Here is a 13,543-nt window from a genome sequence, read left to right as displayed (position 1 = left end):
AGCAACATGTCGACAGCATGCTGGCAGCTGTGACTATTCTTCAGACGACGAGTGATTTTAGAAACTGTTGTGTGATTGCAACTCAGATGTCATTTTAGTTTATGCCCGTTGTGTGACTTTCATTCAGACAACAGTTTTTCAAAATATCTATTATCTATTTTAAATTCAGACGACAATTTTTATTTTTTGTTCATTGTGAATATTGTGTACATACGACAGTTTTTTTGTGGTTATTGTTGTCCTAATAGAATGATTCAATGCATTGTATATGCTGAAACTGAAATAAAAATGATCAAATTAACAATAGCTGATCAATATATAGAAGAAATTGTTATATATAATCCACATCATGCACCAAAAAGTGCAGAGGCAACCTTTCATCCACAAAAGGAGTACATCTAATACTACTGTCCTAGCAATATACATCCACAAATTTACTTAAGGAGTCTAGCTTTGCAAGCTTTGCTGCTCTCATGACCTCATTGGAGTCTAGCTTTGGAAGATTGTGTAGGAGCTTTTGGCTCTCTTTCTATAGTTCCAGCTGCATATAGATCAATAGTTCAGCGCGGGGCACACATGCCAGACCTGGTGCTTGCATGTTGCTCATCGTATCCAGATCATTCTCATAGTTTATATTCACCTTTCCCAGGCATGTTATGCCAAAATCATGATTCTATAGTAAACGCTTGTTAGTCCATAAATTACTAGCATCATAATTGTGAACAGCGTAACTGCAAAATAACTTATTTTCAATCACAACATCGGACACATACAAGCTATACATATCAACATACACAATTAATCTTTGCTGGCACGAGTACCTACCGTTCATCTTTTTGAAGGAACAATGGTCTTTCAAACTATTGGGCATGAATTTAGATTAAGAAAAGCATAACAAGTGCAAATCACATTCCACAAACTATCGAAATAGCAACAAACAAGGAATGGAAACTGATCTAACCTACAATTTCCAGCAATAGCAGCGAGGCCATCAGTGGTAAAGCTTTCATAGCTAACAAGAACCAAAGACTAAACAACTCGAGGAATGAAAACTGATCTTACCTTGTTTGAGCATATTTCTCAGACTCCATTAGAAACTAGGCATACATCCAATGCAGACATTTCTAAGTTGTCCATCTTGGTTTAAGACTAAATATTACCAAGCTGTATGGTGGGGCAAGGTTCCTTAAGGCACTAGGCAGTTGTTCATTGGATGAAAACCTACTGAAGATGTTGAGATACAATGAAGTTGGTTGTTACAACTTACAACTCAGTATTTCAAATAATGACTTCCGAATTATGATTGCAAAACAAAATGAGATCAGAAATTGGCCCAATTGTAATTCCATAACATGTGACAAGTGAAATAGGGGACATATCTGGTAAATTGGACAGTGAATAATGATAGTAAAGAAAGAAAAATTTTAAGAGAAACTATATTCACTTGAACTTCAAAGAATAGACAGCAATGAGTTATTTAATTTTATAGCACATGACAATGAGGAAAGAAAACATACTACTATGTCAAATTGTCCACATGTCCACTTCGTTGGAGCAAAACTAATTGTGGAATAATTGCAACTGTCTCCAAGTATATTGAAAATGCCTAGAAGACCTGAAAATAGTTTTACTTCTGACTGTTGCAGGTGCACTGTTTAGGACGTTGGAGCAGGGACATATGTGAGCAAAATTTAAATACGTGCTGATACTATAACTATACAAAATCTTACAACATATATTCGGGACCAAGAATAAAAGTTCAAAAATTTAAATTCTTGCCAGAAAATACTTGCTGATACTATAACTATACCAAAAAAAAAAAGTCCCAATCAATTATGTAACTAGTCAAACTGTCCCGATAAGAAGGTATTGCCCATGCCGATTTATACTTTTTAAAAGGAGAACAGCCAAAAGTAGCATATTGATTCTAAACCTTTTACAACAATAAAGATATAGATAGGCATTATGTCCCACTGCTGGTTCATTTTGAAAGCTTATAATCCCATGCCGATTTATACTTTTTAATATCAAACTTATCCCTTCATCGAAATCATGGAAATAAATTAAACATCAAGTTCATGAGCATATAATCCCATTTATGGTCACTCACATCTATTCCAAGAACCTTGGTGACACCATACATGTAATCTGTGTGCTTAATTATCGGTAGTTCTACAGCAGTATTTGCTCTGCTTTAATAAATAACTTCTCTGACATTCATATGTGCATTACACACAGAGTTAAACAAAGGGTAAACTATTTTAACATGCAACACATGGACTTGTCCAGCACTATTTATTACGAGTTATCAAATATATATATATATATATAGACACCCACACACACTCCAGATATCTACAAGAATAACAGAGAACACAAGCATTGAAATTAGTCAAAGGAAGTTACTACTTAGACTATTTTTTTCCCAACAGCGTCTTAGTGACACTTCACCTGTATACTTTATGAACCTTTTTAGAGTCATACAGTTGTAGTTAAATTTATTAATTTTAGAAGAATAAACAGACGTCACATTGTTGACAATCTCGAAATTTAGCAGAAACATGAGCACGGTGTTTTACAGAAACCAACAAACTCACTTTTCCATCCGCCACTTCAGGTACAATTTTGAGAAGTGTCTACATTTTTCAGATTGGTGGCCCGAAGTTTTCAGACAATTGAGATATTCCCCTTCTGCCTGAAACAAAGCCAATACACTGAGCATTTAATAAAACAACTCCAGTAAGGAATTTTACAGTAAACAAGCATGGCGAACCCACTGTAGCATATACAACTTTTGACGAACTTGAAGAAACAAAGTTTTAATAATAGGGACATTGGTTGATTAATGGAATAAAGCATTACCTGGTCACACAAATGCATATGATCCAAAGGGAAGACACCTTTCTCTGAAGGAATTGGACTGACTCCCCTATTACCACCAAAGGCACCACCTACAAGAAACAACAACATTCTTCAGAAAATTGAGACACACATACATGTGTATTTCATGGTTATGGCTGACAGCCGAGTTTTCATCCCTCTTTGCATAAAATAACAGTGAACACTTCTATGGAACAATCATTGGTATTGTTATTATGGAGTCCTTATGTTTCATGCCCAAAGACAGAGTATCAATGTTTCCTAGTATTAGCAGTTTCGGAGTATCAATGTCAAAGCTTTGTGTGCTGTAACCACTAGTTACTGCCTAAAAAGAGTCCATGGACTATACATATTTCTAACTGCCAATGCATACATCAATTTGAATGTACTATGTAGTGCTCATGGTGAGCGACTTATTGGGCCATTTGGTCAATTCTGAAGTAACAGCTGCTAGGCTGAAAACATGAAACCTGCCCTTAATGCACATCAAAATAGGGCAGAGTTCAATTGTAGATGATGTACATGGTTACAAAGTATCAAGTTCTAATGCAATAACAAACAACATAGATTTGCCCATGTGCTCTAAAAGAAAAGGATGAATATATGAACTTATAGATTGATGAGTAAATAGTAGATGAAGATAGCCTGCAACAGCCTCAAAATAGGCTCATACCCGAACCTGAAAAATGTTGAAATGTTATAAGTTCTGGCACACTATGGAGCTTCAAGTATAACAAATAGCAAGTGGGATTTCAACTGACGGCGACGCTACCTCTATCAGTGATTCACAACCACTTATGTCTAGGCGAACCTTTATGACGGGAATATTCATGTTGGACATGAAATCCTAACACAAGATCAAACAAGAACTAGGAAAAGAAGCAGTTCCAAACTACAGCTCCCCATTGCAGTGAGTTTGAGCCTAAATATTGTAGCTTTAATACAAATACACTATAGCTGAATAAGAATCAATCTATTTGCCGCAGTTAAATCCATAGAATTAAGTTTCATTATTGTACCACAACTGTAAGCAATCATGATTTTGCATTCAAGAGAAAACTTTAATCAACCAAAATCAAGGAATACAACCAGTTTGCTTTAACTATTAAATCCAGTCAGGGTTTACTGACTAAAGGAGCTAAAGAATTCAATCCATACCTATCCAATTTCCGGTGTGAATTATTAAAACCAAGTTAAACTACAGAATAAGCAATTTCAATTTCACATTCATAGAACAAAATCAATCATTCAAAGCTCAAGAGATATACAACTTTTGGCTCCACCATTTCCAACCAAACCCCAAATCTAAAACTCCAACAAGCAGAAACCCAATAGAGAATGAGGCAAGTCAGTATGAGATAATTAAAAAAATACCAGAAAGCAGTGTAGTTGTAGAACTCAACCCCCAAAGACATGAAGAGAAGTGAAGCAGAGGAAAAAATAGCCTGACCCAATCTCAAAGAGAAGCTGGCACTGGTTCCCACTGAGCCAGGTACCTCATGATCCATGGCTTTGCTGCATCTCTTCTACTACTTCCACTCATTTTGGGTTTGCCTTTTCCCTTTTGAAGGTTCATCTTAACCGTCCAGTTCTCAACAATCTCATCCCCAAACTTGTCATCAACACTAGTTTTTTGAACTATACACAACTGTATCACCAATTACAGATGAAACCCACAATTCGTAAGATCTGAGTAACTGTGTTTATCCTCTCCACGACACAATATTCAACAGCCTAAACTGAGATACACACACACACACACACTAGAGATTAGGGAGAGCAGAGAGGGCAAAACGCAACCAAACCAATCAAAACGCAAATTCAAGATAAATTGAAGAAAACCAAACCCTAAAGATCGGATTTCTAACCTAAAGGACATGGAGATGTTGGATCTCTCCATGAACCATTTGTCTGGAAAAATCCCGGCGTCCTTCACAAGTCTTCATTTCCTATCAAAATTCAACGTCTCGTACAGTAATCTTGAAGGGCCAATACCATCAAGCACTCAGCTCCAAAGTTTCGATGCTTCTGCGTTTGAGGGGAATCTGAAACTTTGTGGTGCCCCACTTCCAAACAAGTGTCAGACAACTAAGGGCACTGATACACCTGATATGAACACCCAAGATGCAGACATGGAGTAACATCAATTTCCATGGTTTTATGTTTCTGTTGCATTTGGTTTCATAATAGGATTTTGGGGAGTCTGTGGCCCTTTAGTGCTTATGACGAAGTGGAGGTATGCATATTACCACTTCCTAGACAATGTACAAGACAGGTTCCAGATGATGATTGCAACGCGCATGGCCAGAGTGAAGAGAAGGTTCATTAGAAGATAGATAGTACTCTTATTGTAAGAATCATAATAAAATATTCCATAAATTTCCATTGACAAGCATGAGATTTACACATATTTACTCATAATCCATAAGGTGTAAATCACTGTCCGTAGTTGGCAAACAGAGGAAATAACAATACATTATTTCGTTTTGTGGCTCCCAAACAGAAATTGATATGGCATATATTTGCTTGTGGAGGGACCTTGAGAGCAACTAGCACAAAGTGATTGCAAGATAGAGACATCTGCACGTGCACGTTGTCCTTCTTCCAATTTCCGACTCCATCGACTTTTTTCTGTCTGCAACACCATGAAGGCAACTTCATTATACATCCAAAGATTAGCATAATTTCGAATTGGCAATTAAATGAGGATGTATATAGGTCATGGAGAGCGAGTCCAGCATGGAGTAGTCCTCAATGGAGTGATTAGTTTGAGCCTAGTCACACCAATGAAGATGATAGGTGACAAAAAGGGAATTTAACTTTGAACATGGGAATATGTCCTCCATTGTAAAGTTGAAGAATTTTCTTCAGACAGAAAACACACTGCTAAGAAGCTCCAGACTGTTCATACAAAAGCCTTCTACACACATCAAACAGCAACATGACATAGAAGGTTTAGAGCTTAAAGATTGCAAATTTGGTTTTTGTATAGTTCCAAAGGCATTAGTATCTACATGTGAATATGTTCCCTTAAAAATCTGCTGATTATGCATGTGCGTAATGTTTATTGTAAAGGATCAATGACAATAATACAATTGAAGAACTATAGGCTCAAATTGCTGCTGAATGTTTCCTGGAGTAAACTTGGACAGATTTCAAGATTTTTACCAGTATAGCTCCACCATATATTCAATCAAAAGGACAAAGGACATTGCATTATCAGTCTATACTGAATGAACAAGTGATTCAGGCAACAATGAACAATAGTACAAAGAGCATAACAACAAACCAGAGATGATTTCACTTATCATCTAAATTTCCTATAGTAGACAGCACAGATGGGGACGATAACTTTTTTACTTTTATCTTTTGGAGGCTAAAAGTCAGGCTGATAACTTTCTTCCTTACCTGAACCCACCCACATGTGACCAGTACATATGATTGACCTCAAGAGTTAGACATAGATGGGAGTGATACAAAGTGAAAGGGGATTACAGAAAACTTTGCAATTTCACAGAAACATGCACATAGACATACATGATGCAAGTAAGAAACTTGAGATTCCAAACCTTCAGAAATGCAGGATTGGAGCAACACACCTACAAACTTCTCACGGATATTTTCTTTATCAAAGAGCAAGTTTTAGATTAAAAAAAATAATGGAAAAACTTCTTATTCATCATAAGCTCAGAAATATGGAAAGCAAAGACATAGCATAGGTTCAACAAGATAATTTTAGCGAATAGTTCATCAGGCATCTCCTATTAAAATGACTACAAGATTCTTTTGATCCTTCAATTGTTGCTCTAATTAGCCTAAAAAACCAATCAAAAACGTTATCTTCCTTTTCCTTTGTTTGATACTATGATTTGGTTATCATCAAAATGGCATAAAAATTTCACACTTTTAAGTTCAATCACTTGGAAAAACAGAAATTTCCAAACTTTCAAAGTCCTTAACTAGCTAAGAATATGGACACAATTAAAACCTAGCTCTTTATGTACAATAACAAATTCTCTACAAAGAGAAACTCAGTCTTTTAACCTCAACTTGAAGTAGAAGTAAATGTTGGCTGTGGTTTCTTTGCTTATTTGCGCAACTCTTCAAGGTAAAATTAGAAATCTCAGAAACACAGAATCCAGTCTTTCCCACAAAAAATCACCCATAAACAGTAGCGAATCAATGTCAAGTTCAATGCAAGATATGTACTACCCATAAATAAAAACTCTTTTGAGTCCTTTAACTTAACAAGGAATATGGACATAATAAAAATCTTCTAAGCTGATTCTTTATGTACAATAACACATTCTCTACCAAAAGAAACTCAATCTTTTACCCTTAACTTGAAGCAGAAGTAAATATTGGCTGCAGTTTTTAGCTTTGTTTGCCCAAACTATAAGCAAAAGGAAACTCAGAAACAAAAACAAAAATCCAGTCTTTCTCATATAATTCACATAAAAGCAGAAAAGGCATCATTTTTCTTTCGAAGTAAAAATCCAAATTTACCTCATTGACTCAACACTAGCTCCTCCTCGGCAAGCATTGCTCTTACAAACAGGAATATCCTCGAACTGTTTAGCAGGCAATTTCTCGGACAGAGCCCCAACGTAAAACTCAATTGAATCAGACCCTGTTACGTGAGCTGCTCAGCACACCAACCTTGACAAAGAGATCTGCTCTATATCATCATATCTCCACCATTGACAAAGTTGTCCATACTACATTAATGCCTTGACTTATTTGTCTGTACCTTAATGATGTGTCAGTAAACTTCCAAATAACATTGGTAGGATAGTTATGGTAGAAGCTCTATAAGAGCAAAATTGTAAACATGTAAGAACGTGCTTGAATATACAGAAATACATTACCAGATTTGACATGGTGTCAGAGCAGTTTTGCTCTTGAGACCGATAACCCATCTCTAGAAATCTAGATTACCCATACCCATATTCCGCTGCCAGAAATACCAAGAGAAGAACTCTGTTCTTCATCTTACCCAAGTACCCAGAAAATACCAGCACCAGAAACTCTGAACCATACCAGTACCAGACACAGAAGAACTGTGTTTCTTCATTTTTACCCAGAAAATATATCCATTCCAATATCATACCCAGGAAGCTTATTTCTTCCCCGTATCCATTCTCAGACAAAATCAACTGATCATAAACTGATCTTGATTATTTTCTGAACAAAACCAGATCATACCCATAACCCATAACCAAGTTTTTTGCTCAAGATCGAGCACAAACTCATACCCAGAAAACCAAGAACAATTTCGGTTCTTCAATATACCCAGTATCCATACTATACTTAGGAAGACAATCAAAGTACCTTGATTCCTTTCTCACCATTCCCAGACCATACCCATTCCAGATCAGTTTTAGAGTTCCGTTCTTTTTAGAAATTCCAAACTGATCGTGAAGCTGTTGCTTCATGTTATGAATCTGTGGGAGTGTGAAACGCTGAGTTTTGACGCATAAGGAATATTAGGTTATTTGTTTCTAGTAATAGTCCCCTATAGTTGCTCGACAAGTGTCCTGTGCCAGCTTGCATCTTATTGCCCTGTATTTACAGACCGTTTTGCCTTCTGATTTGGTTTCTTGGCTATTTGGGATTTGCAGGGTTGCAGTTGGTGATGGCTCTAATTGGTGTGATTTGGCTGTGAGTTTTTGGTTTTTTTCTGTGGTTGACAAGTAAATCGTCAAAAAATTTCTTCTCATTTACACAACAATGAGATTTTTATTTATTTATTTATTTTATTCTGAAAATCTCATTGGTGTTGGAAAAATGCAGATTGGTATTTAATCGGTTAATCCTATATCAGTAGGTTTATATTTTGTTCAATTTTGCTCTTAAGTTGACCGAATCTTCTCTTTTTCTCTATTTTCATTCATTCATATTTTGCCTTGTGTACTGTTTGGGTACACTGAGCTCGGTTTGTTGGATAATGGAACAATTGTACTGTTTAATGGTCTGATATCTGTTTGTTTGGAACAATTGTCCTCTCCTAGGTAGAGAGTTTTGTGAAATCATTATATTGGATCACTGCATTCTGACTTTCTCCTGCATAGTTATGATTCTATTCTAATTTAGGGGTCTTTTTTTCCTGACCTGAACATGTTGAATGCACTTGGCTTTGTCATTATGAAGCTCGCAGCTTTCTATAACATTCAGTTTTGTATCTTGGAGTTTTGATCTGTTCTTGGATATGTGAATTTATATAGATTTTGTAAAAAGTTCATTTTTTGTGTGAGACTTTTTCTGGGTTGTGTCCCATTTGTTGTTAATCTGCTGATTTGTTTGGAAAGAACCTTTCTTCATTGGAAAATCTGATATGGGATTGTAGTAGATTGTGTTTAGCCCCAACTTTTAGGGATCAAAGTGTGAAAGAGATGAACTTTTGTTCTGTTTCAGCGTTTGTGATATCTGTATTGGTGCTTAGATTAGGACCATTAGGTGTCATGAGTTCTTTCTGCCTTTTTGTTATCTCGGTGATATGTAGCTGTAAATCGGAGAGAATCCTTTTTTTTTAAAAAGCTTTATTGGCTTTCCAAAAGTCATTTCTGGTTGGATTTCAATTGAAAAACTATTGAAGTCTTACCTCTTCTTATTATTCTTTTTCGTGATTTTCTTCTTCCATATGCACATAATTTCTCCTCAATTTCCAACCGCTGCATATTTGCTTCAGAATGCTTATAGCTGCATATCTACAATTCCTTTCGGATCATTTTTGTTTTGAGTTCACAATTAAGGTGTACAAATAAAACAAATTGGCGTCATCACTGAACATACAATATCACTTTCAACAACAACACAACAAAAATTGCAGAGAAATAGAGTTGCATTTTTTTTATCTTTTGAGAATGATAAATGATAGTTTTTGAATGCATGCAGTTATGGCACCGAAGATAGGGAAGACTACGGCAAAAAATTTTTTACAGGTGATCAAGCAACTGCCCTTTTTGTACAACTCCAACTAGAGCAGCTAGCTGTTTGTTGAAGATACTCCAGCACCAACTTTTGCAAGGTTGTCTATCTTTTATACCCTTTTTGTAAAGCTACAAGTGGAGCAGCTAGCCTTTTTGTATAACTAGCATTTTTGAACCAGCTTCAGTAGCAACTGTTGCTAATTAACCTGTTTTTTGAAGACCTCAATTGGAATGTATAAATTTTTTTTTGCTATTTCAATATAATGGAATAATTTCACTTTTGTATTTCATAATTCTTTTTTATTCACAAGAACAAATTCCGCAGCAAAGCGCGGGCATAATTCCTAGTAATGACAAAATATGGGCCAAAATATCTTCTATAATTTGTCCATATGAAAATGATACCGATCTTTCTTAATGCTGGTCAGACTGGTATGGACTTACTGATCCTTCTGGGAACTTATGTGGTCATCAATTAATTTGGCAATTTCTTAATGCCGGCCAGACTGGGTTATGGACTTACTGATCCTTCTGGGAACTTATGTGGCCATCAATTAATGGAATAATTTCACTTTTGTATTTCATAGTTCTTTTTTATTCACAAGAACAAATTCCGCAGCAAACCGCGGGCATAATTCCTACAAAATATGGGCCAAAAGATCTTCATATGAAAATGATACCGATCTTTCTTAATGCCGGTCAGACTGGTATGGACTTACTGATCCTTCTGGGAGCTTATGTGGTCATCCATTAATTTGGCAATGCTGATCGACCTCGTTTTAGATCAATATAAATAAAAACATGAGTGAAATCTGATCTAAACAACGAACAGACTTGCTAGTGCAGCTTTATCACCAAATGGCTAATACATTCCTTTTCTTCTTGCTCTTGATATTCTCTTCCAATATCATTTTTGAAAACATTTATGCTTGCAACCAAAGCGAACGCAGCTCTCTGCTGTCCTTCGCTCTCACTCTGTCTTCTCCCTTGTTAAATTGGACTTCCACTGATTGTTGCAATTGGCAAGGCATTACTTGTAATCGAGATGGTTGGGTCACCCATTTGCAGTTACACTCCAAAGGGCTTAAACTAAAAGGAGGTATTTTCCCCTCATCATCACTTGCAAATCTCACACATCTCACTCACTTGAATCTCTCACACAATTCACTCTCTGGTTCTCCAGATCAAACTGAATTCTTCTTGTCCTTGAATGATCTCGAAATCCTAGATTTGAGCTATAACCTTCTTTTTGGAGTGTTACCATCTTCTCTACCATCCAGTCATATTCGGATGGTGGATCTTTCCAGCAATCGTTTACATGGTGCAGTTTCATCTTCTTTTTTCCAACAAGCTTGGAACTTGACTAGTTTCAATGTCAGTAACAACACCTTTTCAGGTCCTATACCATCCTCTATTTGTCGTCCTTCTTCTTCCTCGTTACGACACCTTGATTTTTCCTTCAATAATTTCAAAGGTAGTATATCTTCTGGATTGGGGAAGTGTTCCAAACTGCAGGTCTTCCGTGCTGGTCGCAATTACCTGTCAGGATCGCTTCCAGAAGATATGTTTAATTCTACCACTCTTGAAGAGATTTCACTACCTCTGAATTCATTAAATGGAGCAATAAGTGATGGAATTACCAACCTCACCAACCTCACAACCCTTGACCTCTCCTATAACCAATTGAGTGGTGTGCTCCCACTCCATCTTGGGAAGCTCTCAAAGTTGAAACACATACTCCTTGATTTCAACTATCTGGAAGGTTCATTGCCCCTATCTCTGATGAATTGCACAAACCTCGTTGAACTACGTATGGGAACCAACAACTTGGGAGGTGATATCTCCATGCTCAATTTTTCCAAACTTAGCCAACTTAGTAAACTTGACTTGCGGAAAAATAACTTCTTTGGTATCTTGCCGAGAAGCATCTACTCGTGCAAGTTCTTGAAAGCAATTCGATTGAACTATAATAATCTAGAGGTTCAAATAGAGCCTGAAATTCTTTCATTGAAATCCCTGTCCTTCCTCTCACTTGGTATGAACAAACGTTTGACAAATATCAAAGAGGCAATGAGGATACTGATGGGTTGCAAACGCCTTGCAGTCCTATCATTACTATCCAGCTTTTTAGGTGAGGAAATGCCGAATAGTGTTGAAATGGCGGATTTTTATGGATTTCAAAATCTTCTACTTTTAGATTTGAATTCATGTAACCTTAGTGGTATAATTCCTTCATGGCTATCGAAGCTGAAAAAGTTACAGGTCTTGGATCTGAGTCACAACAGAATCACTGGCTCAATTCCAAGTTGGCTGGGGACTCTTCCAAGCCTGTATTATTTAAATATGCGATTCAACCAACTTTCTGGAGAATTTCCAAAGGAATTGTGCACACTACCTATGTTAGTATCTGGACAAACTGCGGCTCAAGTAGGTCGTGTTTATCTTGAACTGCCCATCTACTACCTTCCTAGTGCTGATGCAGCATTTTTACAGTACAATTATTTGTTTTTTGCCCCATATATATACCTAGGTCACAATTGCCTTAGTGGGAATATACCTATTGAGATTGGCCAATTGCAGCTTCTCCGACTGCTGGATCTTAGTGCTAACAACTTCTCTGGCAACATTCCAGACCAGATATCTAACCTAAAGGACATGGAGACACTGGATCTATCCATGAACCATTTGTCTGGAAAAATCCCGGCATCATTCACAGGTCTTAATTTCTTATCAAGGTTCAATGTCTCGTACAATAATCTTGGAGGACCAATACCATCAAGCACTCAACTCCAGAGTTTCAATGCTTCTGCATTTGAGGGGAATCTGAAACTTTGCGGTGCCCCACTTCCAAATAAGTGTCAGACAACAACGGGTGCTGATGCACCTGATACGAGCACCCAAGATGTAGACACCAAGAAGCATCAAATTCCATGGTTATATATTTCTGTTGCACTTGGGTTCATCACAGGATTTTGGGGAGTTTGTGGTCCCTTGGTGCTTATGAGAAAGTGGAGGTATGCATATTACCATTTCCTAGACAATGTACAAGACAGCTTCCATGTGATGATAGCAAAGTGGATGGCAATCATGAGGAGAAAGTTTGTTTAGAAGTTAGATAGTAGACATAGTACTCTACTACTCTTATTGTAATAATCATAATAAAACATTCCCACAAATTTTCATTGACAAGCATGAAATTTTCACATATATTTACTTATAATTCATACGGTGTAGATCAGTGCCTGTAGTTGGCACACAGAGGAAATAACAACACATTATTTCTTTTTGTGTCAACTAACAAGAAATTCATATGCACATATATTTGCTTCTGTAGGCCACTTGTGTGGAGAGAACTTGAGAGCAACAAGCATAAAATTCTTGCAACAGATAGAAACATATGCACACTTTATTCTTCTTCAAATGCCAACTCCATTTTAGTTATTTCTACCTGCAACTCCATTAAGGAAACTACTCCACCAAACATTAGCATAATTCATTCAAGCTTCACACAAAGGAAGATGATAGGAGCCAAAAAAAAACAAAGCACTTTTAACTTTCAAATGGGAACACATTCTCCGGTGTAAATTAGGGTTAAAGGATTTTCTTCAAACAGAAAACACTCGGCTAAGAAGCTGGGTGTTCATGCAAGAGCCTTCTACTCACAGCAAGTAGCAACACGATATAGAAGGTTTAGAGCTTAAAAATTGCAAATTTGGTCTTGGTTTCACTTCAAA

At 36.7% G+C, this 13,543-nt stretch overlaps 1 protein-coding gene and 2 long non-coding RNA genes across 3 annotated transcripts; 1 reads left to right on the top strand and 2 right to left on the bottom strand.

The window, feature by feature from the left end:
- Positions 1 to 464: 464 nt before the first annotated feature.
- On the bottom strand, positions 465 to 2,951 carry LOC121053077. The gene is made up of 4 exons (XR_005810652.1): positions 2,863 to 2,951; positions 2,598 to 2,695; positions 1,518 to 1,615; positions 465 to 731 (listed from the first exon to the last, which is right to left on the bottom strand). It is a non-coding gene; the product is annotated as an uncharacterized LOC121053077 (long non-coding RNA).
- Positions 2,952 to 3,477: 526 nt separating this feature from the next.
- Positions 3,478 to 4,619, bottom strand: LOC121053067. Its single transcript, XR_005810638.1, has 3 exons — positions 4,255 to 4,619; positions 3,653 to 3,727; positions 3,478 to 3,559 (listed from the first exon to the last, which is right to left on the bottom strand). It is a non-coding gene; the product is annotated as an uncharacterized LOC121053067 (long non-coding RNA).
- Positions 4,620 to 11,099: 6,480 nt separating this feature from the next.
- LOC112164417 (tyrosine-sulfated glycopeptide receptor 1) lies at positions 11,100 to 12,917 on the top strand. Its single transcript, XM_024300611.1, has one exon. It carries the CDS (start codon positions 11,100 to 11,102, stop codon positions 12,915 to 12,917), a length of 1,818 nt encoding a protein of 605 aa, XP_024156379.1.
- The last annotated feature ends 626 nt before the right edge of the window (positions 12,918 to 13,543 follow it).

Source organism: Rosa chinensis, chromosome 5 (genome assembly GCF_002994745.2).
Source record: "Rosa chinensis cultivar Old Blush chromosome 5, RchiOBHm-V2, whole genome shotgun sequence".
NCBI lineage: Eukaryota > Viridiplantae > Streptophyta > Magnoliopsida > Rosales > Rosaceae > Rosa > Rosa chinensis.
The sequence above is the reverse complement of the archived record's forward strand: the minus strand, read 5'-3'. Positions and strand labels throughout refer to the sequence as shown.